At 37.7% G+C, this 27,757-nt stretch overlaps 1 protein-coding gene across 5 annotated transcripts; it reads left to right on the top strand.

Moving 5' to 3' along the window:
* Positions 1 to 27,750, top strand: igf2bp3 (insulin-like growth factor 2 mRNA binding protein 3). 5 transcript variants are annotated; one of them, XM_082185701.1, is made up of 16 exons: positions 1 to 644; positions 1,563 to 1,623; positions 8,199 to 8,247; positions 14,977 to 15,028; positions 15,132 to 15,195; positions 16,170 to 16,448; positions 17,350 to 17,484; positions 17,908 to 18,030; positions 19,013 to 19,148; positions 19,241 to 19,375; positions 20,636 to 20,707; positions 21,567 to 21,689; positions 21,838 to 21,912; positions 22,012 to 22,143; positions 24,033 to 24,146; positions 25,140 to 27,750. In XM_082185701.1, the coding sequence occupies exons 1-16, from the start codon at positions 470 to 472 to the stop codon at positions 25,236 to 25,238; spliced, it is 1,824 nt and encodes a 607-aa protein (XP_082041827.1). In that variant the 5' UTR covers positions 1 to 469; the 3' UTR covers positions 25,239 to 27,750. The 5 variants fall into 5 exon arrangements, with proteins under 5 accessions (XP_082041827.1, XP_082041828.1, XP_082041831.1 ...); XM_082185702.1 differs by having other exon boundaries at positions 21,570 to 21,689; XM_082185705.1 differs by lacking the exon at positions 20,636 to 20,707 and having other exon boundaries at positions 2 to 644; positions 21,525 to 21,689.
* The last annotated feature ends 7 nt before the right edge of the window (positions 27,751 to 27,757 follow it).

Here is a 27,757-nt window from a genome sequence, read left to right on the forward strand (position 1 = left end):
GCCATTTTCCCCCAATCCGACACTTAATTGAGCAACCGGGACACCTCACGTGCAGGACTGATTTGTAGTTTGAACACGTGGCTCATTGAAAAAGGCAGAACTTAGGGTTTTTTTGTTTTCCGTTTTCTTGATGTTATTGAGAGGCGGTGCCTACACAAACGTGTCTGACAATTTAGTCGCATCGCCAAAGAATAAAGAAACTTTCTCTGGTTTCCTCCTAGCCCTTGCCTCGCAGAGGTGACGGAATAAATAATTCAGCTCGTTTAAATCAAGAGGAAACGCGAGTGCGCGCAACCACGGCGGCGATCTCGTCCATCAAATATCTCAGTAGCTTGGAGTGATTGGGAGAACACTCCCAGACCCTCCGCTGAGCGACAGTGCGGTTCTCTCTCCAAACACTGCCCATCCGAGCGACGCGATAAAGGGCTGCCCCTCTGCAACACGGTCGCTCTTTTTTGTATACAACAAAATGAATAAGCTTTACATTGGGAACGTGAGCGAGCAAGCGAGCGCGCTGGACTTGGAAAGTATCTTTGAGCAGTGGAAGATACCTTTCAGTGCACCCTTTCTCGTAAAAAGTGGCTACGCGTTTGTGGATTGCCCCGACGAAAAGGTAGCGATGAGGGCCATTGACACTCTTTCAGGTGAGACTTTTATCCGAATGTGATTTTGTCCACCCTCCATATGAATTACAATGCACACGCAACGGTCGCGTTTAACAATTAAATGCCTATGCAAAGCAGGGATGTGCACGTAGATTGAGCAAGTGTTGAATATTCACTTTCAGTTTTTTAAACCACGGGCTTTACTCGTCGAGAACGCCAAGTCTCGCTTTAGAACCAAAATAACTGAACGGCAAGTGTCCATCAAAGTTGCAGCGTTGCTCGTCTAACCAGGGCGAAATGCTGTGTCCAAGTGGCGAGTGGTTGCACATATTATTTATTTGAATTAAAATTGTCTTCATGTTTGGTGTGGTTTTTAAACGCAGCTCGTGGAGCACTTTCTGAATGTGAACTGAAGTGTTACTCAGAATTGGTCGTCTTCGAACTTTGCCATTGTAAAATTGTATCACTTTTATCGCTAGCTGCTCTAGAACACCAGGTGGTTGGGTTGCATTGGTGGCTTGTAGGCCTTTCGACTACTCCCCTCGTCTCCAGAATATGGGTTGATTATGTTTGGGATGAGTGTAAATTGTGTAAAGGCTGCAATATTTGCTGTAAATGGAACGTATAAGTCAGTGGACATTTTCGTGATTTTTCTAAAACAAGTCAGTGTCTCGCTGCTCGTGGCTGAGGCCTTAGCGCAAGCGTGGGGCAAATTTGCCTTCCATGTTTAACCTCTGGGAATTTGTATGCATGATCCTAAAAAAAAGAAAAAATTAAACATATTTTGCTTTAAGATGTCGTGGAAATTTAGTACATGTCAGTGTGGTTTCTGTACACGTAACATAAATAGGAATTATAATTTTTTTGCACTTTCGTACATTGTAAACATTTGACACAATACACATTTTTGTTTGAAATAAGAATGTGATTTATTAAAATACAATTAATATTTTTCAGGGAAAGTAGAACTCCACGGAAAAGTCTTAGAAGTGGAGCACTCTGTCCCTAAACGACAAAGGTAAGATTCATTTGTAAATTTCGCAATTTCATCTACGTTGAAATTGAATCCACGTTTTTGTTTTGAATTAATACCTCTAAATTTCTGTCCTCTGTAGCCCTGCTTTTAAATGGGGATTCTTGTTGTTTTTATTCTTTCAAATGACTCATTTGATTTTTTTTTGGTTCATATGATAATTCAAACTGTTATTTGCAAGCTAAATGCATTATTAGGGTGGTGACGGTGTTTCATGCATCTGCAGTAAATGTAAATCTGCCGGTGTGTTTAGTAACAAAATAAGGTGTGTAAGCTACTGGTTGAACCTCCATGCAAGCGTGCGGAATGTGGATTTTTGTAACAAATCAGAGGCCCTTGATGTGCTGAGTTCACATATTACTGGGCCTTTAGGCCTTGACACAATGTAGCAAGGAACGTAGCACGGTGTCCAACGTGAGAACACAAACGTAAAAACGAGGCCGCACATGAATGTGCATTAATGGAGCCATGCTTGCAGTGGCGTCCATTTAAGAAGAAACTACTATTCAGTCATGCCGCTCACTCAGTGCTTCCGCCCCCTCTTCCCCTCCTCGCGCTGCTCAGGCACGAGATGGACTCCTCAGCGCGTGTGGACTGCAAGGGTCGAGGTCTTGTCACAAAACTGGTTTGTGGTTTCACAGGAACTGTAACTACTAAGACCCGGTGTAACCCACAATGCACTGTATACCAACCGTGTACGATTGGGTTGCCGTTTTATTTTAATCATTAAGTTGACGTAACTACACGATAGGCTATAATGAATATTCGCCTTATTTTCAATATACGTCCGCCTTACGTAGGCTACACAATTCCTGGGCGTAGCTACTGTGTTTTTATTAATAACTAGCGTGTAGTGTTTTTAATATTGATTGCTCAGGCAAAAATCAACGCAGTTTCCACATAGATTTTACGCGATATAGCCCACATTTATATTTGTTTAATTAAAGACGTTGCATTTAAGCGTTTAAAACGTTTAATTCAAATAAATGCTACCTAGTGTTTGATTACTTTATTTAGATTTTTTTTTTTCTCGTACTGTTTAAACGCATGTTAAGTTAATTTTTCAAATTGTAAGGTGGGACAGCTAATGTTAAACTGTTGGTGACATGCAAGCCGTTTGGTTGCCATTTAATTTTTATCCACTAACCGTGTGTCAAACTATGGCTTAATATGCTGAGTTCTGTGTGTAAATTATAGAAAAACTATCATTTAAGTGTGTAATGCTCATTGTGTGTGTGCTGCACATGTGCTATAGCCTACTTGCTGATAGGACCAGGTCAGAGGTTGTGTATGTGAAGTTGGTTTGAACTGGGAACCAATGAGAGTTAAGTATAGTGAAATGCATGATGGGAGTGATCTTGCATTCTATCATATGAGTCTCGGCTTAGGCCCTGCCCACCTTTACACACACACACACACACAAAACATAAGATTTGGGTAAAGTTTGGCCCCTTAGCTCTCTCTCGTGTGTGTGTGTGTTTCAAGGGGTTCTGCATGCTATGGAGCCGTTTTCTGGGAGCTTAGTGTGGTCAGGGTGGCAACGTGTGTACAAGGCTGAATGTACACAGGACTTAATTATTTATGTAAATATTCAGTATTATTCACCTCAACATTTAGGCTGGATTATAATTAAAAAAAAATTTTTTTTCAGAATTGTAATTGTGTAGCATAGTTAAAATGTTTCATACATAACATGATGACCAGTCAGACTTTAACCAGTCTTGTGTGTACAACGTGAGCTTAGCGGGGGTCTGCATGGACAACCCATTGGCCTTTAAAAGTTTAGTTTCATACGCCATCTTTCATTTTGTAGCTTCCTCTTGATTACTAGCATAGCCGTTTTCACTCAGAGCTTGCGCTGTGTGTGTGTGTGCATGCACACGTGTGTGTGTGTGTGTGTGTGTGTGTGTGGCGCTTGAAGGGGGGCCCCAACTGGAAAAGAGAGTGGGGGAAAGGGGTCTTCAGCTAGAACAGATACTCTGTTGTATGTGGACATTTTTTTTAACCTTTGTGTTGTCTTTATTTTATTTAATAAATATTATAGTGCTTAAATTCACTATACTTAATGTTACTTAAAAAAAAAAAAAAAAAACACTATAACGATTGCAAGTTGGGAAGAAAATATTCCTAGATATTTGGCTTTCTTTTTACTTTGGTTCAAAATAAAAACAGCTAAAATGTAATAACAAAAAAAATGGTTTCAGTAATATAATGTAAAGTGTCCCATACAGCATAAAAAGTTCTTATTTAATTGGTGTATGGTTGAAAACCCTCCCCTACTTTGGTATTTCAAGTCACACAATGTGTAGCTGCTATTTTATTTTATTTCTTTGTGCTAATGAATTTGGTGGTAATTTTATAAATTGTATTTTCTATTTGATGTTATTTTGTTTAACTTATGCAATAATATCAACTATGGTTGAAATGTTCTCTTTTTTTATTGTCTTTTTACTCTTGTGAACTAGTGAGTATAAAACCTAAATATTGAAGTGTCTTGATTGAGACAGAATTTTGGGTTCTTGTGATGGAGTCACGGGCTTGTGAATGATATGCAGCCATGTTTCCTGGTTCTTCCAGGAGTGTTTGTGTTGGGACGTCTACCTCAATCCCCCCATTGTGCTATGTATGTTCCTACACGTGTACACACAGAGACAGTTGTTGCATTTTGAAGTAAATGAAGATGCCCTCTACTTCCTTTACGTCACAACCAAACCCCCAACCCTTTTTTCCTTTCTTGTCTGTAGGCTAACATGTTACCATGGTAACCAGACCCCACCCCCTGGGGTAGAGAGAGTTTGTTACCCTGAAATGGGGCACTAACACCCCACCCCCGTCTTAACCCCCAACACACACACACACACACACACACTCCCCTCTTGCTCCTATAGCTTAATCTGCTGTAGGAGAACATTCCATAATGCATTCCCACTGGAATGCAGACCTGGACTGGAAAAGCACACCAATCCCACCAAATTCCTGAAAAGAAAAGGGAAGTGTTTAATTCGTATGTCAAACCTGGAATGTCGTACGGCTGTACTTTCTGCTAAAGTTGGTTTTAAGTGAACGTAAAGGCTTACGAAATGGCATTTGGTTCCTTTTTTTCCCTTCTTTTTTTTTAAAATTCACTCACCCCAGTTAATGCTATACTACCCCCCCCCCCCCCCCCCCTCTCTGGTCTCGCATATGTCTCTGTTCATTCAGTTAAGTGCTAATGTTTTCTTTATTGTGTCTGTTCCTTTTTAGTAGATTTAATTTTGATATGATTGTATGAACTAAGTTTTTTAGATTAAAAAATATTGAATGTGTATATTGCTGTTTTAGGTTACGTAATTCTGTCAGAGCTTACAGCCACAGTGGATTTTTAGTGAAGCATGGACGGCTTCTCGTGTTGTGTGTAGTATCACTCTTAACCCATGACTTTGAGCTCAAAATTATTTTTTATATCAATTTGTTTTCTCTATAGGAGCTTTTCCCTGTTAGATGTTAGCATAAGCCCTGAACTACCTGTGGTATTTTTGCCTCACTGGTTACAAAAATCAAATTTGGATTGCGCTGCCTTGAATTTTTTCACACCACAGACACGCTGGGGAAAACATGTCCAGGAATCACACAGATGTTGAATGCAAGTTGTGATGCATTTTGATCATTCCTGAGATGACTCCCAGTGATTGTTCCCCTCTTGACATGTACACTCTTCATGAGTGCAAATGTCCCTTACTCCATGCACAACTTCATCTCTAGGCCTTACACCATTTAGCGTTACAAAGCTAGGATAGACAGTCTAGTTTTTTTTTAACATGCTTTAAGCTTAAGAGTTAATGTGTCAGTGAATATTTGAACATGTCAATTTCAAGGTAAAACAACAAATTAATAGGTCAAAAATTGTTGCAGGAGTTAATGGTGGCAGTGTATGTCCAAATATTATATCCAATTTGCAGAGGCATTATGGTATGACCATTTTGAGTTTATTTATTTTTTAGAAAATAGCTGCAACAAAGTCCTGAATTATTTAGATGGTAATGTAGTGCTATTTAAATTTGTTACTGTACAATCTACATGACAGGAAATGGAGAAAATATGCAAATTTTTAGTTTTCCATATTTCTTTTGTCTAAATGAATAATCATAAATTCAGCTTAAACTGCTCAATTCTTAACTTTTTTTTTGCAGCAAAGACATTGCTGTTAAAACAAGATCCTCCATCTGTTTTTTCACTGTCATTAAAACAACTTGCACAAAAGCTGAATTTTTTTTATTTTTTTTTTTAGTTTTTTTGGGTGGTGGTTTACTGTCTTTTAGGGAGGTGAAAGCTGACGTTGTGATAGCCAGTAATTAGAGCACAATACACTAAATAAATAATCCCGATCAACCATTGAGTTTATAAAGCCATCAGAACTGTTGATGCACACTGCTATGTGCATCGACATTGATTATTCTATTATGGTGGGTCAGTTTCTTGAACACCAGTGTCCTGCGAGTCCCCTATTATTACTTACTATTTAGGCCCCAGTCTATGTACATGTGTAAAACGTGTGTGTTTGAGAGAGGGAGTGTGTCTACCTGTTCAGGTAGAGGCTTGTTTGTTCCCATGTTCTCTGTACATTCTGTTCTTGTTAATGTTAGTGTGTAAATACGCAAGTATACAGACCGTGAACTTTGGAGCCGTGTAAAGTCAAGTGGCCGGTTATAGATCTTTCACAATTGCTACACCAAAACATACACATTATTATTGAAACCTATATTAAAATAAAAGTACTGGTCTTTAAAATCTATACCACCATTAAAATAGATTTTACAGTGCCGACTGACATTTACTGGCTCTGTATAAATCTGAGAAATGCTGTCATTTCTAAATGAATCTGAAGAAAAAGATTAGGCCATCAGTATCTTTTTTTTCTCTCCATGGAATAATTCATTTGTGCAGTTTATACTAGGATTGTAGCCAAGTTGTCTTTGTACTCGTAGTAATGTAAACATTAAATACCCTGTCAGGGTTCTTGACTGCTACAGGTGTCTAAAAGCTAAAGCTAACTGACACATTCTTTACATTATTGACAAAATAGTTGATTCATAATGGATTTGGTTGTAGTCTCTGACCAGTTGGTATTGTAGACAGTGTGGTGTTATGAATTTCTTTAAAAAAAAACAACAACCTTTTTTTCCCCCTAGTGATCCTGAAGAACTTGATTAGCTTTCTAAGGTTTGGGTTGATCAGGGTTGGAGCTAAACTCTCTAGGCCAAGATTTGGGGAACCCTGAACTATGGTATAATGTTTGAATCAAGCTTGTCCATTATATAAAACCACCTTTAAGTTCACCCTACATTATCTACATGTCAGCGTTTGTGAAATCAAGGCATGTGGCAATATGCCAAACATCTCAGACATAATGACATCTTGTATAGTCAGGTTTTATCTGTCTGCTATATATGCAAAATCAATTGCATCTACAACTGAAGGCTAATTAAAACCCATCTGGCTCTGATCATGTACATGTTAAATAATAACTAGAATTCTCTTGACTAAGGGTGTTTAAATCGAGATACATGAGTCAGCAAGGTGTTCAGACGATTCCATTTAACGTAAGTTAGTAAGCTTTTACAAAAGCTAGGGACTTTTGAGATGATTGATTGAGACTTCAAGGTGACTGTATTAAATGAGTTTTAAAGGAAACCACTGTCAAAAAGCTTTTTTAAATGGCCTGAGCCTTTCTACCTATTTGAACAGGTTTACTGTCCCCTTTCTGTGGCTGTAATGTACGTACAAAACAACTGATATGTACACTTAAGTCGTTGGACTTTCACCATTTTCTACACTGTAGCTGATTACCTCCTTCACGTATAGTTCCATGAGAAGGATGGGCAACCTTTCTGTATTAATTATCTTGATTTAAACTCCAATTTCAGACTCAGTTGTAGTAGGAGACTGGTTTACGTTAGGTATCTTTGTTTCCTATAATACAACAAATCCCAGGTTGTGTTTGTTCCATTTGATGGACTCCAGTATGTATTTTTGCTATCCTGGTATCAATGGCTCACAAAACCCCCTAGCTTGCTTCCCTCTTGTCTGATGAGTTACTTATGTTTGCTAATATTTCCCCTAACTGGATCCCTAATCTCCAATTACATGTACCATATAGTCAGATAATTTCTTTGAGCTATGGAGGAACAGCTAATGCATGTATTTGCAATACATTGGTGTTTGCAGGTCTACATATTGAAACTGAGGTCTTTAGAATTACTAAAACTCCATCTATGGGAGATTATGTATCTTAAATAAACCTAATTTGTTTTCAAGATCAAACCCATTTTCTATTTGCTGTTTGCTGTGTTAGAGAGGCTGTTTGATTGGACACAATCTAGCTTTAATTTTCAGTAATTTCCTTTCGTGGAAACCAAAGTGGGAAGTGGAAGGACTTCTGGTGACAAGTCTAAGAAATGGAAAATGTATAGAAATTGACAATTACTACATTGATTTGTAGGGGGGAAAAAAGCCTATTTCAGAGTGCAAGTTGAATTTTTTTTTTTTTTTGTATTACAATGACCCCTCTCTTTTTTTTCCAGGAGCTGCAAGCTGCAGATCAGGAATATCCCCCCTCACATGCAGTGGGAAGTAAGTGTGTCCCCTTTCTCTCTTTCTCTCTCTCTTTTTCTTTTCTCCTCCTCCTCTGAGGTGAAGGGGCTTCTATGAGGTGTGGTGTTGAAGCTATACTGTGACTTGCTGGCTCACCACCACACCTCAGCAGCACTATTATTTAAGCCAGCAGCCCTCCTGAGTAATGTCCTAGAATTTGACATCTTGGGCCTTGTGTTTTAAGTAATTATCCTTCATATTAATCAGATGTTTCAAACGGCTTTTTGGGAAGTAGCCTGATGTGTATGTTCGTTTTAGAGGTGTGTGACTTGTGTGTGAGGTTTGAGCTTCGGGAAGCCTCGTCATGTGATGTAGAGTTACAAAAATTGCTTTGAAAAAAGATTTGGATCTAAAATACTTAGCATTAAAAAAAATCCTGATTTGTGCCGTTATCTCACAAGATGGATGGGTATTATCTGGCTTTTCTTGATTAGTATAGTGTGGATGCCAGTCTAGAACAGATCTAGTAAAAGCATATGATGTTCAGTTAAAAAAATCCCCTTTACACATACTAACCCATTATTCTTGTCTTTCACTTATCAGATCAAACTATCTGTAGAAGTGATCAGTACGGTTCAGTACGCTGCTCTTTGCCCTCCTGCTTCTCATCTGTGCTTGAGACAAGATCTCACTGACCCTTTGAAAGCGTGCATGACATGCTCGTTTTGCGTATCCCTCTTTCTCGCTCCATTCTTGCAAGTTTACATTGCTGCTCGTGAACATAGCCTTACAGAAGTCTACAAAAGTGCTCTGATCATAGGAATCAGTTCAGATTCAAAACTGCGTTGTTTCCCTAGCTTTTGGGGGTGCTGGGTAGGGGGCTTCTCAACTACCAGTTTCATTTAAATGTATTACAGTAGTAGGTCATTGCCTCTTTGATGTTGGATTAAATGTTATGATTTAAAGAAACATTAGAGTCGACAATAACTACAATTAAAATGGCGACTCGCTGTGATTTCCATCATAGATTTAGTCAACAACATAGGGAGCTTTTGGTGTGTGTGGTTTATTTTTTTTATTTTTTTTAGCCAACTCAATATAATGAGCTTTAATAGAACTGCTGTGTGTGTGTGTGTGTGTGTGTGTGTGTGTGTGTGTGTGTGTGTGTGTGTGTGTGCGCGCAAAACCTGCTAATGGATATTATTTTATTATTATTATTATTTAAGAGGTGTGAATCTTCACTTGCCTCCTGAACCAATTACAGTTTGGAGAATAACAATTAGATTATAAAATGATTCTCTGCGCTTCATAATGCATCTTTTCCCAATTCTTAATAATAACTTATTTTATTTTTAATAGAAATGAGAACAAAGATGCAAAAAAAGCAGTAGAGCTAAAACAATATAAGAAAAAAGTAAATAGTGCTTTGCTTTTTTTTTTTTCATTTACATCTATTTATCAGAAGCATTCAAGTAAGACATACAGAAATTGAATAATCAAAAGTAAGAATAATTACTGCATAATCACTGCACACTGTATCATTAGCATCACTTATTCTTGTTTGCAGCAGCCCTTTTGCATATTTTATTACAGGTAAAATGAGTAAATGAAGTCTACTGAGATTGTTTGCTGTCACAGTAAAACGAAGCTATAATATATGAAGTGTTGTGACCGATTTTAAAGGCTATATCAATATGTATCGATCATGATTACTAAAGTGTTCCTTGACAATATGAATTATGTTGATGTAAGTAAACCTGAAAAGCCTGATATGAAATAAGTCTGAAAAACAAAGTATTGTAATAGTTTATTGCACCTATAGGCAAAAATATTAAGGCTTTAAAAAAGCACGTTTGGAGTATCATAATTGAATTGATACGTTAGGCTTTTTTTATGGCTCTCATAGTATGATCGTAGAATATGGACTTCATACTTGTGGAAAGAAGCAGAGGTCCAGACTGAGCAAAAATATTACATTTGTAGGCAATATGCAGTTGCTATATATATAACGTCCAAAAAGATTCAATTCTGATAGCTTGTAAATGTAAATCAATTAGATATTTATCTATATAGCAGACTACTTGCAAAAAGTGCATATATCAGTTGTCTTTTTATATCTTCCAATAATATGTCTTACTTTCTTTAGGTTCACTTCCACTACATAGAACTGTTATTGGTCTTTGATCCATCAGGGAATGCAGTGTATCTGCAGCAACAGTAAAGGGGGATCAACAATATGGTATTGGTGTTCATATTCCGGACCGAAGCTCTATCTTCACAGCTCAGACTCGAAGCGTTGCTGTTGGTTCTAGAAAATGTTGAGAAGGGTCAAGACTGTTTAATTGCCTCCGACTCAATTTCTTGTCTTCAAGCTCTTGAATCCATAAAGACTGACCACTTTGAGATTGAAATTTTAACTAAACTAGAGCTTTTACAGAAGGAAAACGTTAATTTGATATTTTTCTGGGTACTGGGACGTGGCTGCTAGGGAAGTGCTTGACCTGGAAATATCAAATACCTTCTGAATCCAGACCATTAATTAGCTTATACGTCACTAACAAGTGGCAGATGGAATGGAATGGAATTAATATAAAAATAATAAACTTTATGAAAGAAAGCCCAGGATAAAAAGACCTGACCAAGTCATCTTGACTGGGTCACTCAAGACTCGCATGTGGATTTCTATCGAAAGGCGAAGCTCCTCCTTTGACTCTTGTCATGTTCCTTTGACTGGTGTAAACATTCTGTTGGACTGGAATTTTTATGATGCTACCAGAAAACATTGTCAAGTTGAAATGTTCAATATAGTATTTTAAATGGCATGGATTGTTTACCTTGTGTTTGTCATATAAATAGCTCTGATGCTAACATGGCATTCATTTTAATAAACTAAAGATATTTAAATGGTTAGTTTTATGAACAAAGCTCCGTTTTTTTTTTTTTTTATTGTGGGGCAAATGTACAAAGAAACAGTCCTCAAAAGCCTGATGTATCTTTCTTTAAATACAATGTTTTTTTTATGGTTGGTTGTAAGAATAATCAAGTAAACTGGAGTTGCTTTAGTCCAGTATGTTTTTAAAGTAAATTTATTCTTGCGTATACTTTATAAAAATCTGTAAAAATGTCACTGTACACGACACTTGTATTATCAAGTAAAAGAAAATAAACACCTTCATGTGATGAAGTATAAAGTATCAATCATAAGGCATGTAGTAGATTGTGAACAACAGGTGTTTCAGCAAAATTGTGATTATGCTGAATTGAGGCCTTAGAAATTAGATCAGTCTTTAGGGTTAATATTTTTGCCTAAAGGCTCCTAAAAGATTTGACTTAAGAACCACTTTTCTCTGATATTGTTGTACGTAATTGTGTCTGGTGTAGACTGAGAACAGAAACTAATTGGTGTGTAAGTGAGTTTTTGTTTTTCTCTTCCTAGCATTTTTAATTTTAATACCATGGCAAGTTCAAAACAGTTCAACTTTTAAAAGAGTATCATTATTACCCCTGAATTTAGTTTCAATTTCTTTGCACTTACTCTAGCTGTGTAAATGTCCTATTTAAATGGCCACATGCTTTTGTTACCTTTTCGTGTTGAAGTAGCTATGATCCATACTCAGGTTAAGCACATAAAAAAAAAAAAAGACATTAAGAATGATTTATTCTCTTAAGAGAATATTGTGGGGGAAATGTTTTATAGAACATTATGACCATTTAAACCTGTTTAATTATTATAATTAAACATGTATTTATTAATATTTTCCAGAGTTTGTCACCTGGAAGTAAGTGTGTGTGTGTGTTTTGATCAATACACTGATACAGCAGACTTTTAACTCCTCGTGGCCTCATTGTCTCATATGTGAAAAATGAAATAAACATAAACATGTCTTCCCTGAATAGATAATAGGCACACAGATTGGTTTTCTGTTAGCACTGTAAATATCACCTTTAATGTTAAACGTGTATATAAAATTTCAAAATGAAACTTCTGTAAATTTTGCGTCATTCTGATATACTATAAGGCTGTTCATGTTTTCCGCAGCAGAATTCTGCTGAAGTATTTATGATCCATCTGATGAATCATGTCTACTCAGGTTTTGCCCTGTGGCGGTAAGCTCTGTTGCTGGATAATACTAATCTGTTTGTAGTCCATTAACCCGGAAGACATTGATAATTTGAACCATGGGCTTCCTTGGGAATTTCCAGTGACTTTCAGACTTGTAGATACCTTCACGTTTTGTCCTATAAGTTACGACTACCACAAGTATGTGAGTTTCTGTGCTTGACAAAGCGAACCATTGTAAATCCCTATGTTGTAACTCCCTATGTTGTAACTTATGTAATACTGCAAGAAATGTAGTAAATGCTTTAAAATTCACTTTTGAAGTATGGTTGCCATTTGTTTTAGAACAAAGCATGAGTCTTTTAAAGTGGTGTTTATCACAGACCTCTTTTTATTTTTTGTTCTATAAAAAAAAAAAAAAAAAAAAAACTCAAACCGCTATGCTAAAAAGCCATAGAAAATTCCAGAGGGAACCCATGGTGAATTAGCCTCTCAGTTTGGCAGATTAAAAGTCAATTGTAAAGGTCATAAAGGCTCACTTTATTTATTATTTATTTTAGCCTGTAGTCCATTTGTGAAAGAAAGCTAGATAGGAAGAGTCGTCATTTTAGTGTACTGTTCAAAAGTTCCTTTTTTTTTTATTTATTTTTTTATGCTCACCAAGGCTGCATTTATTTAAACGAAATAGTAATATTGTGCAACATTATAAAAATTTTAAATAACTTTTCCATTTTAATATTATTTAAAATTTACTTTATTTCTCTACTGGCAAAGCTGAGTTTTTGACAGACATTGTCCACATTGTTCCATGATCCTTCAGAAATTAATTTTATAAGCTAATTTGTTGCTGAAGAAACTTTTTCTTTCTTTTTTTTTATCGTTTGAAGTGTGTGTGTATAATTGTCTTTACTATCACTTGATCAATTTAATTTATCCTTGCTGAATAAAAGCATTTTATTATTTTAAAAGAACAAAAGAGTACTTTTTCAGCAGTACATCTCAATAAATAGTTTGAGAGAATTTCGGATGTACTTTTATTATTTTTTTTATTTTTTTTAAACCACAAGCATTTAGTTGGATATGCTGTATTTGTATTCAGATAGGTGTATCAATTTGGCATGAACCAAAAGTTAACCCAAAAAAATTGGACCTTGTCTAATTGTTTTATTTCCCATGCACTTGCAAATAAACTTACTTAATTTATAGTGCATTAAATTTCCTTCTCTTATTTCAGCTCAAAATGAATCGGCAGTCACATGATGTCAGGCTGCAAAAATGTCAAGTACCTACTTAAGCGAGATTTAGTTATTTAATCTCTCCCTTTGCTTTTCTTTGAGTTTGACCTGCCATTTGTGTTCAGTTAGAAGGTATGTGTATTGTCTTGTTGCTGTGGGCACATGTTGAGATCTTGGAGTGTGTGTTATCTGTGATGGCGTAGCTTTGGGGATGTGCATTTTGCTGTGTGACCAAGCTCAGGCGAGCTTAGCCGGGGCTGGATTTTAACCTGCTGCCCCGTCTGGCTACAGGCCTGCTCCATGTGCGGACGCCCAGAATGTGTAGATCAACCCCCCCACCTTTCCCCTCACTGCATGTTGTCTGAAAGCCAACCACACCCCCTTCCTCTTTCACCCGACTGAAGGAAGCTTCGTCTTATTGGCCTGGACTCAATGACTGACTGGTTATGTAGCCAATGACTAGAGATGCACAATGGCTGCTGGGAATTCCATAGTAATGCACACGCCAACCAATAGGACTGCTTGTAATGGAGAAGGGAAGTGGCGGTGGTTGGGGGGTGGTTTGGGGCATTAATATGTGTGACGTATAGGGGGCTGGTGTGTGTGAAAGCCTGTAGGCTTCCTTTTACCCATGTTCAGTGTTCGCCTGCACGCCTCCTTAAGAGCAGGAGTGGTGGAAGCGAAGAACTGTGGCAAATGAGGTGTAAAACAGTGTTTTTATTTTTATTTATTTGGTGAGGATATCATGTTTTTAAAGTATAAGATTTCATAAGTGTGCTTTTGAGTTCAAATCTTTGGTCAAGACCCCTTCATGATCCAAATTATCAAGAGGCAAACTGCTTAAAGTCAACATGAAATGAAAAATCACCCTATTTATTTTCAGAATGCATGTTATAGATCTTATTGTGAACAATTTATCTGTGTGGGTGTTATTTATAAAAAAAAAAGGTATTTTGTCACAACTGGACATTCCAGTTAAAACAGACTTCTCTCTAGTGATGTATGCTGGACTTTTCCAATCATATATCCCATTTATTCCACTGTAACCCCTTAATCTAAGCCAACTGATGCATACAAAGTTCCTTGACCTTTTCCATTTTGATAATCCGTTAAATTTCAGACTAACATCGCAATATGAAAGATCTATTGTCACTTTGTTTCATTAACTGCAGTGACTATGTATATTGAAGAAAAATGTATGTTGTCATTTACACTCCCTCATCTGTTCCAAACCTGTGTGACTTTCTTCTGAGCAACACAAAAGCTAATGGCTTTTTTGTTTGTTTTTGTTTAAAAAAAGAGGAAAAAGTCATGCCGGTTTGGATCAACATGAGGGTGAGTAAATGGTTTTGGGTCAACTTTTAACTTCAACCGTTCAATATTTTTGACCCCATTACTTGGACTATTTGGTTATTTCTTGGAGTTCTACCTCCAGTCTCTTACACCATTAATCTTATTAATCTTCACCAACAGGTTTTGGACGGGTTGTTAGCCCAGTACGGCACAGTGGAGAGCTGTGAACAAGGTAGGATGTGCTCTTCAGCAGATTGTCACTTTAGTAATCCATATATTAAAAGATTAGTTAATTCTCTCCCCTTCTGTCTTCCTCCTTTCTATTCCATCTTCAGTCAACACTGACACGGAGACTGCTGTAGTCAATGTGCGATATGCCGCCAAGGACCAAGCCAGAGAGTGAGTATCATCTGCCTCGGATTCGGCCGACTCGGTCACCACCCCACCCCCTCCAGTGCATCTCTGTCCCACGTCTCGCAGTGAAATGTGAGACTGTCGGTTACACATGCACTGCTATTGGGATTTATTCAGCAATTATAATAACTCATTCAGTGCCACCTACTGTTTGATTAGTTGAACTGCAGAGCGGTCACAGGGGTTGGTGAAGAAACCTCTGGTAAATGAATGGAAAGGCTTGGATAAAAGAATCTTCTGCAATTGTTTGCGCACAATAGGGAGTTCCTGTTACCATCCGCTAGTGGATGTCAATGAAAGATTTGGTGGCTTTAAAGGGCTCTGGCATTACATCATGTCTAAGCCTTAAGCGAAACCGATGGGGAGTTGAAGAGCATACATTTTACATGTGTCCTGTTTGAGAAGGGAGCTGAAAAGCAGATTTCATGCCCTTTGTCTCAGTCGCCAGGGCTATTCCCCGAAAATGGCCAATATTGAATAAAGTTTTTTTGCAAAACATTGGGCCTCATTCATGGAATGTTCATTAAAACTATTTTTGTATAAACTGTTGCATTGCATTGTGACAAACTGTGCAAAAATTGAATTATGTATATTTACTAAATGCTTTTATAAATGAGGCCCATCTTATTTTCAGCATTTGTTTTTATACTTGTACTATTTTAATTTGTTCCAATCTGTTTAAAGGGGTAGTTAAACCAAAAACTTTTTACATTTTCAAACGTGTTTATGCAATAATGTAATCAATATTTTGCTGAAATGCAGAATTGCATTCATTAATTAGGCCAAGCATAAAAGTGGGATGTTTGTGTATAAAAGTAGCTTTGTTCATCCATCATTGCTTTGGTCCTTTCACTGAAATATAACTTCTAAATGCAACATGATTTTTAAAAATGAGTTCGTAAATAAAAAGATCTGTTCATGTTAGTAAGTTAATGTTTCCTCTGCGCTCACTTTTCCAGAGCATTGGACAAATTAAATGGCTTCCTTATGGAGAACTACGCACTAAAGGTTTCCTATATCCCAGATGAGACGGCTACAGCAGATACCCCTGCCGTGGGCGGCAGGAGAGGTTTTAACTCACGCGGACCGCCTCGTCAAGGCTCTCCCAATCTGGGCGCGAGACCTAAACTACAGTCAGACGTGCCTCTACGCATTTTGGTGCCCACCCAGTTTGTAGGAGCTATTATTGGCAAGGAAGGTGCTACCATCCGCAACATAACCAAGCAGACTCACTCAAAGTAAGAATACTCGGTGTACGTACTTGTAAACAGTCCTGTTTCACAATGCGCACAAGCACCACATATTAACATTACAACATTTACACTCAAGACTGAGCCTATTTGCTCTATATACCAGTTTATTAAAATCTTTTGCATTATTGGATTTAATGAAATCGAACTGATCAAAGTTGTGCTCGATGGTTGAAGAATTTGATTAAATAAATCAATGTTTTTAATAAAATTATAAAATCACTCTCCAGATTGATGCTTTAAAGACTGTTTTTGAAAAGTTTGTTTAAAAATTTAAGTGTAACCACTGTAACCAATTTTTATGTACAACTTAAGTGGTTAGAAAAAAATATTGGCCCATTTTACAACCAGTTCTCAAATTCCCAGCTCTGTAGATATGATTTTAATGGTTTCCGATTGTGCAAATGTAATTACAATACCAATCAAACACTTGGGGTTGGTAAGATTATTTTATTTTTTTAACAGTATATATTGCTCAAAATTAATATCCAAGTCATATCTTTTCATGTTAATATATTCTAAAAAAAAAAAGTATAATAATTCTGTCATGGCAACTGAATTTTCAGCAACTATTACTCGAGTCTTCATTGCCACATGATCCTTCAGAAATCATTCTAATATGCTGTACTCAAGTAACATTTCTTATCAACGTTGAAAAACGTTTAACTACTTTTTTGTGGAAACCGTGAGACTTTTTTTCAGTATTCTTTTGAATAGAAGTTCCTAAGAACTGTATTTGTTTTAAATGGAAATCTTTTGTAACAATATGTATGAATGTCTTTACCTGTCACCTTCAGTCTATTTAATACATCCTTGCATTTGGGATGGGTACCCAGCGTTAGTCAGACTGCTCTAACAAGTTGATAACATATTGTGTATGTGCACACAGGATTGATATCCATCGTAAGGAGAATGCAGGGGCTGCGGAGAAGCCCATCACTGTTCACTCCACTCCAGAGGGATGCAGTTCTGCCTGTCGAAACATCATGGAGATCATGCAGAAAGAGGCAATTGACACTAAAATGTGCGATGATATACAAACTCTGTCATTCTGTTTCTGTTGATCCTTTTTGTATGTCATACTACACTGTTACACAAACTTCCCAGACGGGCGGTGTGTCCCAATTTGCGTACTTGTGCACTATTCTATGACATTTGTAGTGTAAATAGTGCGAGTAGTTCTCACTGAAAATTCCCAAAAGTGCATTTTAAATCCCCGGATGATGCACTAAATTGACAGAAAAGTTGCAGCTTTAATTACATAGCTCTGTCAGACTCCAATGTTGAATGACAAAATATCCATATAGAATTCATACACTACACGGTTAAGTACATAGTGCATAAGTACATTGTGTACAGTGTATCATGTGGGACACAACTATGGTCATTTACACTCAATGTTGCACATTTAGTTGCATTAAACCCATTATACCCTCCATATACACAGCACTGAGGAAATCCCTCTAAAGATTCTGGCTCATAATAATTTTGTCGGCCGTCTGATTGGAAAGGAGGGACGCAACTTGAAGAAAATTGAACAAGATACTGACACAAAGATCACAATCTCACCGTAAGTACTTTTTCTTTTCTTTTTTCTTTTTTTTTTTATACCTTGAGGTCTGTTTGCTTGGTTATGTTTCCCAGCATGCACCATGACATGAATAAATCATGTACACTGGGTTGAATCTTTATTCGGTACTATACAAACTTCCGAAGATGTCATTTATTCTGCAGAGATCATTGTTTTAAAACTTTGCTCGAGGCAACATTCTCAGATATACACTGTGTGACCCACTGAATATGCATTTAACTTGTCCAGTGGGTTTATCCATGCTGCACAGTTCAGCTGGAGTGTTTGGATTCCATCCAGCATCTTACTAAATGTAGGCTGCATAATAATGAGGACTGTTACTTCAAGTGGTAGTTTGACCTTCAAATGCAAGGAAATTTAGGTTTTTATTATTTTATTATTATATATTACTAAATTATGCCTCTTTCTCACTTTTATCACTCGCGTGTGACTGATTGCCTCTTTTGGCACACATGTCTAAGGTTGATGACTCCGTCTATGCCACTTTACCAAAGGACTTAACTTGGTGTGTTTTCGCTTTGCTTCTACTGGTTATCTTTAGTGTTATTTTAGTATTAATTAGATACTATTATAGGATTTGATATCTTGAATTGGCTTTTATTTTCTTTCTTTTTTTATTTGTTTTTATTTTCCAGTAATTTTGTGCATTTGTCATTTTATATTTGGCTTTATTTGTTTGTCATTTTGGTACTAATTTAACTTAAGCCATGGCAATATTGGTAATTTTTCTAATTTATTCTATATATATATATATATATATATATATATATATATATCTCAAACAATATACACATATTAGATTAATTAAAATATATTTATTTTTCTTCAGCTTTATTTCTACGATAAATTATTTTCAATAGTTTTAGTTAATATATAACACTAGATTTCTTTAGCATATATTTGTATTAACAGAGCTACTTCATGTTTCTTTATCTTTCTTTCCATATCCCTCCAATCCTAGTCTGCAGGATCTGACCTTGTATAACCCAGAGCGCACCATTACTGTTAAGGGTACATTAGATGCTTGCTCAAAAGCAGAAGAAGAAGTCATGAAGAAAATCCGTGAGTCCTATGAGAATGACGTAGCTGCCATGCATGTAAGTCTGCAATGAGATATCATTATGGATTCATTTTCATCTGAGATTGCATACAGCACAAAAACAAAATATCTGCCCTTTTATTCCTCTAGCTACAATCTAACCTGATTCCAGGGCTCAATCTAAACGCGTTGGGTATTTTTCCCGGTGCAGCGGGTGGAGGGATGTCACCCTCTGTGGTATCAGGACCTCCGCCAGGGGCTCAAGCTGGCTATCAATCTTTTGGGGTAACAAAATTAGATATAATTGTGTGTGTTTGTGTGTGTGAGAGATGTATGTTTGGTGTACACTTATGCAAGTTGAGAGCGTGTTAACGTACGTATAGTGTTGTCAAAAGTGCTGACTTTGGTACCAAGTCTGTACTGAAATTTTAAAAATGTGACACTTTGAGCGGACCGGTCCCCTGATGGACGCCTGCTTTCAAACGCTCCGTGTGTATCTGTGTAAGCGCTAGGTGAAGATCATCATTGATGTATATGTACAACATGTTTTTGAAGCATTGATCATTGTAGCCAATCACAGACATATTTGATGAGCGTTTGAACACAGTGGGCAATCAGAGGTTTTTACGATTCCGCTCAACAGCGCTCAGTCCCATTTGAAAAATGTCAGAACCAACTTGGTTCCGAAGTCGGTACTTTTGACAACGCTATTTACGTATGTAACGGCAATATGTACAGTTGGCGCCTACAGCCGTGGACAAATTATTGGCAGTGACATAAATAGTTTCGCTGCTTCAGTTGTTGTGGTGTTGATTCACATTGTTTCTAGATTATTGTGCAGAGTGATCATGTGCATTTTAAATAATTGCAAAAGGCCTCATTGGCCAAAAAAATGAACACTCAGAAAACCCAAATTTCATAATTTCATATTTTTGGCCCTGGCACAAAATGACCAGCTAACTTAATTTCACTAATATCATGTGAACAGTGTACTAGACATTACCGCCAGTGCAGAGCTTTCTCAATATTGGCAGCAGGTGGGTGTGAAGAAGACTTTTGGACAATGGCTTGGTGTCAAGAAGGGCAGAAAAGAAGCCATGAGTCCTGTGTTGCGCCAACAGTGAAGCATCATGAAACCATCCATGGGTGGGGTTGCTTTTCATCCAAGGAAGTGTGCTCTCTCACAAGTATGCTCAACAACACTGCCATGAATAAAGAATGGAATCAAAATGTTCTGCAAGAGCAACTTCTCCCAATGATCCAGAAGCAATTTGGTGATCCGTGCATTTTGCAGCATGTTTGAGCAAGAAGGCAAGAGTGGTAATGAAGTGGCTCGAAGATCATTACCGGTACATAGAAATGTTGGATCTGTGGTAGGTTTTGACCCAGAAGCTGATATCCAGCATGCCAGAGTGAGTTGCAGAGGGAGGCTATGAAGAAGGTGACAAACTTTGCGTAACAATTTATGTCACTGCCAATATTTTTTATCACGGCTGTATAGTGTGTGTGGGAGTGTGCGTGTTAATGTGTATGTTTCTTCCTTAGTGCAGCGTGTTTGGGAGTGAGGTGCCGTTTTGGGCCTCTATGCTCTCCTCCAGCAGCAGTACAGCCTTTTCTGTAAGTTTTTATTTATTACCCACCATGCACTGCATGGCTTGGCTGCTCGCTACTGGATTTGCTGAAGGGACAAACGTCTGCTCCCTGATTAGTTGCTGCCCCGGGGACGTCGCTCAGCCTCCACAGCTAACAGAAATGCAGAAAAACTGCGGGTCAGATGTTTAACACGTGATGTAGACCTAAAGTGCTTTGTGTGTGTGTTTGTGATGGGTGGGAATGAACGTTGTCAAGTTTGAAAGGGCATGAATAACATGGAGTTGGACTAACCCAAAAACTAGAATGAAATGCACAGGTGTGTAATTTTGTCTATAGTGGCTTATTGGGGATTTATTTTTCACCCCTTGGCTTTTCTGAATAGTTCTCATGTTGAATGTTTGCTCAATCTACATTTGTATGACTCAATTTTAGATTATTTTTTTCTGACTGCTGTGCCTTTTAATAAAAAACCTCTTCATATGTGAATTGAGTTGCAACCGTTTGCTCAAGCGGTTTGATCGCACCTGTGACAAGTTCTGTAATATTTTTTTTTGCATGCCACAAAGTTGAGACTGAATTGGGGACTTCTGTTAAAAAGTAATCGGATAGCATAAAAATAACAGCATCAGTTAAATAGTTTTCTCTCACTATAACTGGGTGAGCAGATTTTCTGGTTGCTGGGTATTAATATATCTATAAATGAAGTCTTCATTCCTCATGTTATGACCCCTGATAGTTGACTAGTTAATTGACCGTGTGAGTGAATGTTTTTCCTAGGGCGTTGTTTGTTGTCTTGTGGCATATTCTCTTGATGTATCTCGCATAAAAGCAGATTTATTTTGTTAAATGTGTGATCATAACTCATGAGTGTATTTTGTGTCAGCAGTCACAGATGGAGTCAGAAACCGTGCACCTCTTCATTCCTGCCCTGGCAGTTGGTGCTATTATCGGCAAGCAGGGCCAGCACATTAAACAGCTCAGTCGCTTTGCTGGTGCGTCAATCAAAGTGAGTGACCGCAAGAATGACTTGTGACCTTTTATCTTCCTTTCTAATCCTGTTTGTTAAACTTAATAGTTATAGGTATGATGTACTTTTTTTTTTACCATGCTAATGCAATATTAAAGTTTAAGATCTGTCACTTTGTCTTCAATAGATTGCACCTGCTGATGAAGTTGACGCCAAGCAAAGAATGGTCATTATTATTGGACCACCAGAGGCACAGTTCAAGGTAACAATGTTTTGACGTTTTATGAATCAATTCATTGCATGAATATACAGTCATTTGATTGTGTATTCATGCATTGATTCTCTCTGCTGTTTTTCTCAGGCTCAGGGACGTATATTTGGGAAGTTAAAAGAGGAGAACTTTTTTGGACCGAAGGAGGAGGTTAAATTAGAGGCTCACATAAAAGTGCCATCATTCGCCGCTGGCAGAGTCATTGGCAAAGGAGGCAAAACGGTAAATGTGCACTTTTCTTTTTTATAAGTTTTCAATGCTCATATTTGCTTTACAGATGCATTTATTCCCAGCATTCAATGGTCATAGCTGGCTCAATCCTTGCATACGGTGCCTTTTGGACATCATAAAACTTAGAAAATCAAACTCTTTTAAAATATATTTTTGTGCAATCATAATAGGGAGATGTAAAACGTTTGAGTAATGATTTGTCAAGCTCGAGTACAAGATACATAACAGCTTTAAAAAACAATCACGAGGAGGGTTATACTGATGTATTTTTATATCCATCGCGCTCATTACTGTATGTCTGTGATTGGCTACAATGATCAACACACAGGAGCGTTTGAGAGCACACGCAGGCGTCTATCAGCGGACCGGTCACATTTTTTAAATTTCAGTAGCGACTTGGTACCGAAGTCGATACTATAGACAACACTCCTTTTGAGCAATATTCGTCACAATTCTGTGCTCATAGGAGCCACTTCAAAGATTTTGCTTAGCCGAAGTTATCAAGACAGTTGCTCAAGGAAGTCCGTGGAAGGACAGTTATGTCTCTGAACTTATAAGCAATATATTACAGCAACAGCTTTAAATACAAGCAAATTATGAGGCCTCGTATCAGAAATGTTCAATTCTGCTCTTTTCATCATCTCATCTTAGTTTTTTTTTTTTTATGTATATATATTGCCTGCACAAATTTGCTGGCCTCCACTGCAGATCACACTATAAACGCACAATCACGTACTTTAATGTCCTCCGTGTTTACTTCCGTATAACAGCGAGCTGCGTGTCGTCTTTTTATTATTTTGCACATGCGGATCAGTTCAGGACCATGATCGATTCATACTGGAATCTGAAATTGGCCACATTTTAAATGACAATGTGAACAACTATACAAAAAAAATCTGATCTGAGCAATAAATCGGAATTAAGCACTACGGCTCACAGTGTGAGCGTAGCCTTTAAGACGCTGTTACATATTAATGGGGAAAATAACAATTGGAGTGGATGGATTTATGTTCAAAAACAATATAAAAGTGAATTTTGGTCCCCTTTAAAATACTTATGATTCTAATGTATGGGCGTTGTGTACATTTTATCTTGGACAACTCATGTCCCTTTAAAAGCATATGTTAAGTTATCAGAAAAATATATATATTTTAAGTATGAATTGTAATTTGTAGCCCAAGACAAAGGTTGCCCACTGAAGCTAAGCAGGGTTGAGCCTGGTTAGTACCTGGATGGGAGACGACCTGGGAAAACTAGTGTTAGTGAGGCCAGCAGGGGGTGCTCTCCCTGTGGTCTGTGTGGGTCCAAATGCCCCAGTGTTTTGAGGGGATTGGGGACACTACTGTGCAAGCACTGTCCTTCGGATACACACTCGGTGTCCACTCTGTTACGTCTTCTGATTTAACAGGTTGACGTTGAATTTCAAAGATAAAAATGTATTAAAAAAAATAGACAGGGAGAAAGTAGTCAAATAAGAGTGGACAATAAATTAAGGGACAAGCTAGAAATGTTTATTGTAATTGTTCAAATTAATTGAATAATTAAACTCTTTACATTAGAGAATCAATACTGATATACCCAAAAACGTTAAATTTAAAATAGGAAAAATCACATAGTATGTGTTGTATTTAACATGAAAATGGGGTACGCAAACTTGGGGACATAGGAAAAATGGGGCTATATGGTGGTTCAAAATGCTGTAAAATGTCAAAAAAAAAAAAATGTATCTACTTCAATATGTTTAGTTCAAATGGTGTTATTTATGACTAAGACAGCTTTGATATTGTTCAATATTTTAAGGCAGTAAAATCATAATCTTAACTGGGGACACCAAAGGCACTGATTCCCAGGAATGACCGAGCTGCTCTGTTTGTCTTTAGGTGAATGAACTACAGAACTTGACCAGTGCAGAGGTGGTTGTCCCGCGGGACCAGACGCCTGATGAAAACGACCAAGTAGTAGTAAAAATCACAGGCCACTTCTATGCAAGCCAGGTAATTGAGCTACTAGACATGCTAGAGGTGAATAATGGTTAAAATGGGAAATTCTCTGGTGGTAAAATACTTTCTCTGATCCCAATAAATGTTAATGTATTGTATTTAAATAATGCTTACAATTATATATAAATATTTTATTATTAATTTCAATATTTATTTTTGATCAAGTACTTTAGTCACATTTGATAAATTTCTTAATTCTTAAAAGACAAGTTTGGTATTTTACACTTAAAGCCCTGTTTTCAGATCGTTTCTGATGAAATGCAATGGTTAAGATTGAAATTTGGACAAATGCTGCTGGCCCGAGAATTTTCGGTTTCTGTGGTTGCACCCCCCCACCTCCACAATGGTTGCATATTAGGTGCACTGGAATAATCCTTCCTAAAACGCATTAAACTTTCGTTTACAAAGACGTGAAACTCACCGAGTGGTCAGGGGTGTTCACTGATATGCTCACACAAAAATCACTGCAAAAGATGCTTTCCAACAGGTTTTATCGTAGTTTTTGTCCAACTCCATTGACTTGTATTGGATGAAAAACTACGATAAAACCTGTTGGAAAGCATCTTTTGCAGTGATTTTTGTGTGAGCATATCAGTGAACACCCCTGACCACTCGGTGAGTTTCACGTCTTTGTAAACGAAAGTTTAATGCGTTTTAGGAAGGATTATTCCAGTGCACCTAATATGCAACCATTGTGGAGGTGGGGGGGTGCTACCACAGAAACCGAATATTCTCGGGCCAGCAGCATTTGTCCAAATTTCAATCTTAACCATTGTATTTCATCAGAAACGATCTGAAAACAGGGCTTTAAGTGTAAAATACCGAACTTGTCCTTTAATGATTCATTGAGCCTTACACACAGCTTTATCCAGTATACAATCATCCAGCCTTTTTTCATTTATTGCTCAAGTAAAGCAATTTATTGTGATGATATGTTATTTTGCGCTTTGATTTGAGTATTTTTCCGTTATCTTTCATGTCTCTCAGCTGGCTCAGCGGAAGATCCAGGAGATTATCTCTCAGGTGAGGCGGCAGCAGCAGCCTAAGGCCTCGGCCACAGGTCCACCAGTCACCCGGAGGAAATAGAGCCACCGCGTCTTCTCGGAGACTGACAGGACACGGGACGCGTCCATCTCAGGGGTCAGGGAATGTCCTTACAACCCCGCCTGCTTTTACACCCATTCCTCCTGAAGTTTCACTGAGACTGTGTACACCTTCCCTCCCCTCACAATTTCTTTGAATCAAATCATAGGAAAATCAGCCACCCAGTCCCTGCCTTAATACGATAAATGCACAGTCCTTAATTGACAAACGTTAAACGTAGTTTTTGATATTTGAGTTCATTGGGAAATGCAGCATTTGAGTGTAAAAGGCGTTTTGAGCCTGTTTTTTTGGGGTGCGGAATGGGTGACACGGGGTGGGGTTTAAGGTCTTCGGCTTGAGATGGAAAGAGGATTGTTGAAGTACGCACGCTGTCCTGTGATCCATAGTGGCATTTTATAAATTCTGATGCATTTTATAGATTAATAGATATATATACATATGTAAAATTATGAAAGGTGGAGCAACACTGCCACTTATGACTGAGGGAAGTGTTGATTGGTGTTGGCCAGGAAACCAAGTTAATATGCATTTTACTGATCTACCTCAGGCTAGAGTACCTCAGAAAAAAAGAAAATGATATATGAAAAAAAAATGTTCTGTTTTTTTATTTTGCTTTGTGGTATTTTGTATACTTTATAAAGCTAATAGTTCTTGAACATTTTTATTTTTTTAAGAAAATGTAAAATTTAGTCTGTAGTGAACGGATGAATCCCGAACTCCGCCTTGTTCCGTTTGCAGCGTGCGCACGATGAATAACTGTATATAAGTTTGCGCATATCTGGTGTGTAAAAGTGCGGAGTTTGGGCTTCTATGTTAGCTACAGATAGGAGAAAGAAAAGAAAAGCGCCTCAGTGTCGCTGAGGAGCCACCACCCTCTGAACACGTCAAGGTAATGAGAAATAACGCCAACCATACATACCGCAGCAATGCCGTGCTAATATGCTAATAACTTACCTGTCTCGGCGGTAGCATACGTTTCACCCGCAATTCATTACACTTCAGTTAGGGTTGGATGCAAGCAATAGAGGTCAGGGATAATCAAGGTCCTGCTGTAACCTCTTTGACACCCCCTCATCCTCAACGCGACTAGTTGTCTAACATAATAAAAAAGAACGACCAGCCCGATTGAGGTTGTTTTTTCTTTTCCCGTGCTCATAGTTTTTTTTTTTTTTTTTCTCTCCCCCTTTTCCAAATAATGCGCTCCGTTTGGTCTTGGGACGGCTTTTTGCATCAAACTGGGCTTTACATGCCGAAGATTTCAGTGTTTAACGTCAGTCAATGCATGTCGGGGTTGGGAAGTTTCACTATTCTGATGCTTTTGCGTTAATAGCTATTAGGTTACAATAGTCGGGGGCGCGTCTCTAGGCTAACGAGCTATGACGTAGAGATGAACGCGCGAACGGTTTCATTTATATCTTTCGTTTATAGTTCAAAGTGAAAAAGCAAAAAAATATATAAAATGAACATTAGCAAGGAAACTAAACGTTTAGTAAATAAGTGAAAAACCAATATTCCTTTGTTTTCATGCAGAATGTAAATATGATTTGATTGTGGTAAAAGAGTGCATCCATGCTTCCACACTAGTTAGACCATTGTCTACCTCAGCTGAGGAAAGGGTGTGTGGCGGGAATCCTTCCATCTCACCCGAGACCTCCAGCGCGCGCAGCGATACCTCGAGTCCCTCGCGAACACTTCCGCACTGGGTATGCGCGTGGCGCCGAGCGCTGACCAGAGGGGCACAAGTGATCGTATTGTTTTTCTTTCCACACTTCTTACACCGTTTTTTGATCTACCTCTTGTTAGAAAAGTATTTAAATTAGAGGCATATTGCTATTTGTTAGAATCTATAGGGTCATATCCCATCTGTCCCTTTCCTCACAGAAAAAAAAATATCATTTAAAAAAAAAAAATCATGTATGGCTAGGCTTTAAAGATGACTAAGAAAATTTCATTTTTGCCTGCAATTTATTCTCTGCTAACTGATTTGAAACCTCCCCTAATTGCTTTTTCCCCCCTTTTTCTTTCCGCTTCTTGGTTTGGTGGTGTGGCTTCCTTGTATTGGGCTTTATTTCTTGCATAGGTATTGTATTAAAGGTCAAAGTGTTTAATTTGGAAACTGATTAATGATGGCTATAGAAATTTTTTCAAGGGCCTGCTTCATTTCTTGCTTATGAAATATGAACAATGGAGTCTTTTATTTTTTACCTTTTCATGTCTTATGGATGCTACAGTTTTTTTCTTTTCTTTTTTTTTCTTTTCTTTTTTGACTGATCTGATCCAATTTCATTTCATGGCTGTGTTGTGTGGTGAATCATGTTTCAGTGGGAATGTGATGTGGAATTCTGGGATCTGGAATAGTTCCCGGGAAAAACGTGGTCCGATTTCAGCATGATAAGCAACATCCCCTCCGACCGTGCTTGTGCGCCCTCACACACCTCCACTTGTCAAATGCCTCTGATACAAAGAAAATAATTAAAAGTCAAGTTGGCTCCTAGCAACCA

This window comes from Leuciscus leuciscus (assembly GCF_965113295.1).
Source record: "Leuciscus leuciscus genome assembly, chromosome: 12".
NCBI lineage: Eukaryota > Metazoa > Chordata > Actinopteri > Cypriniformes > Leuciscidae > Leuciscus > Leuciscus leuciscus.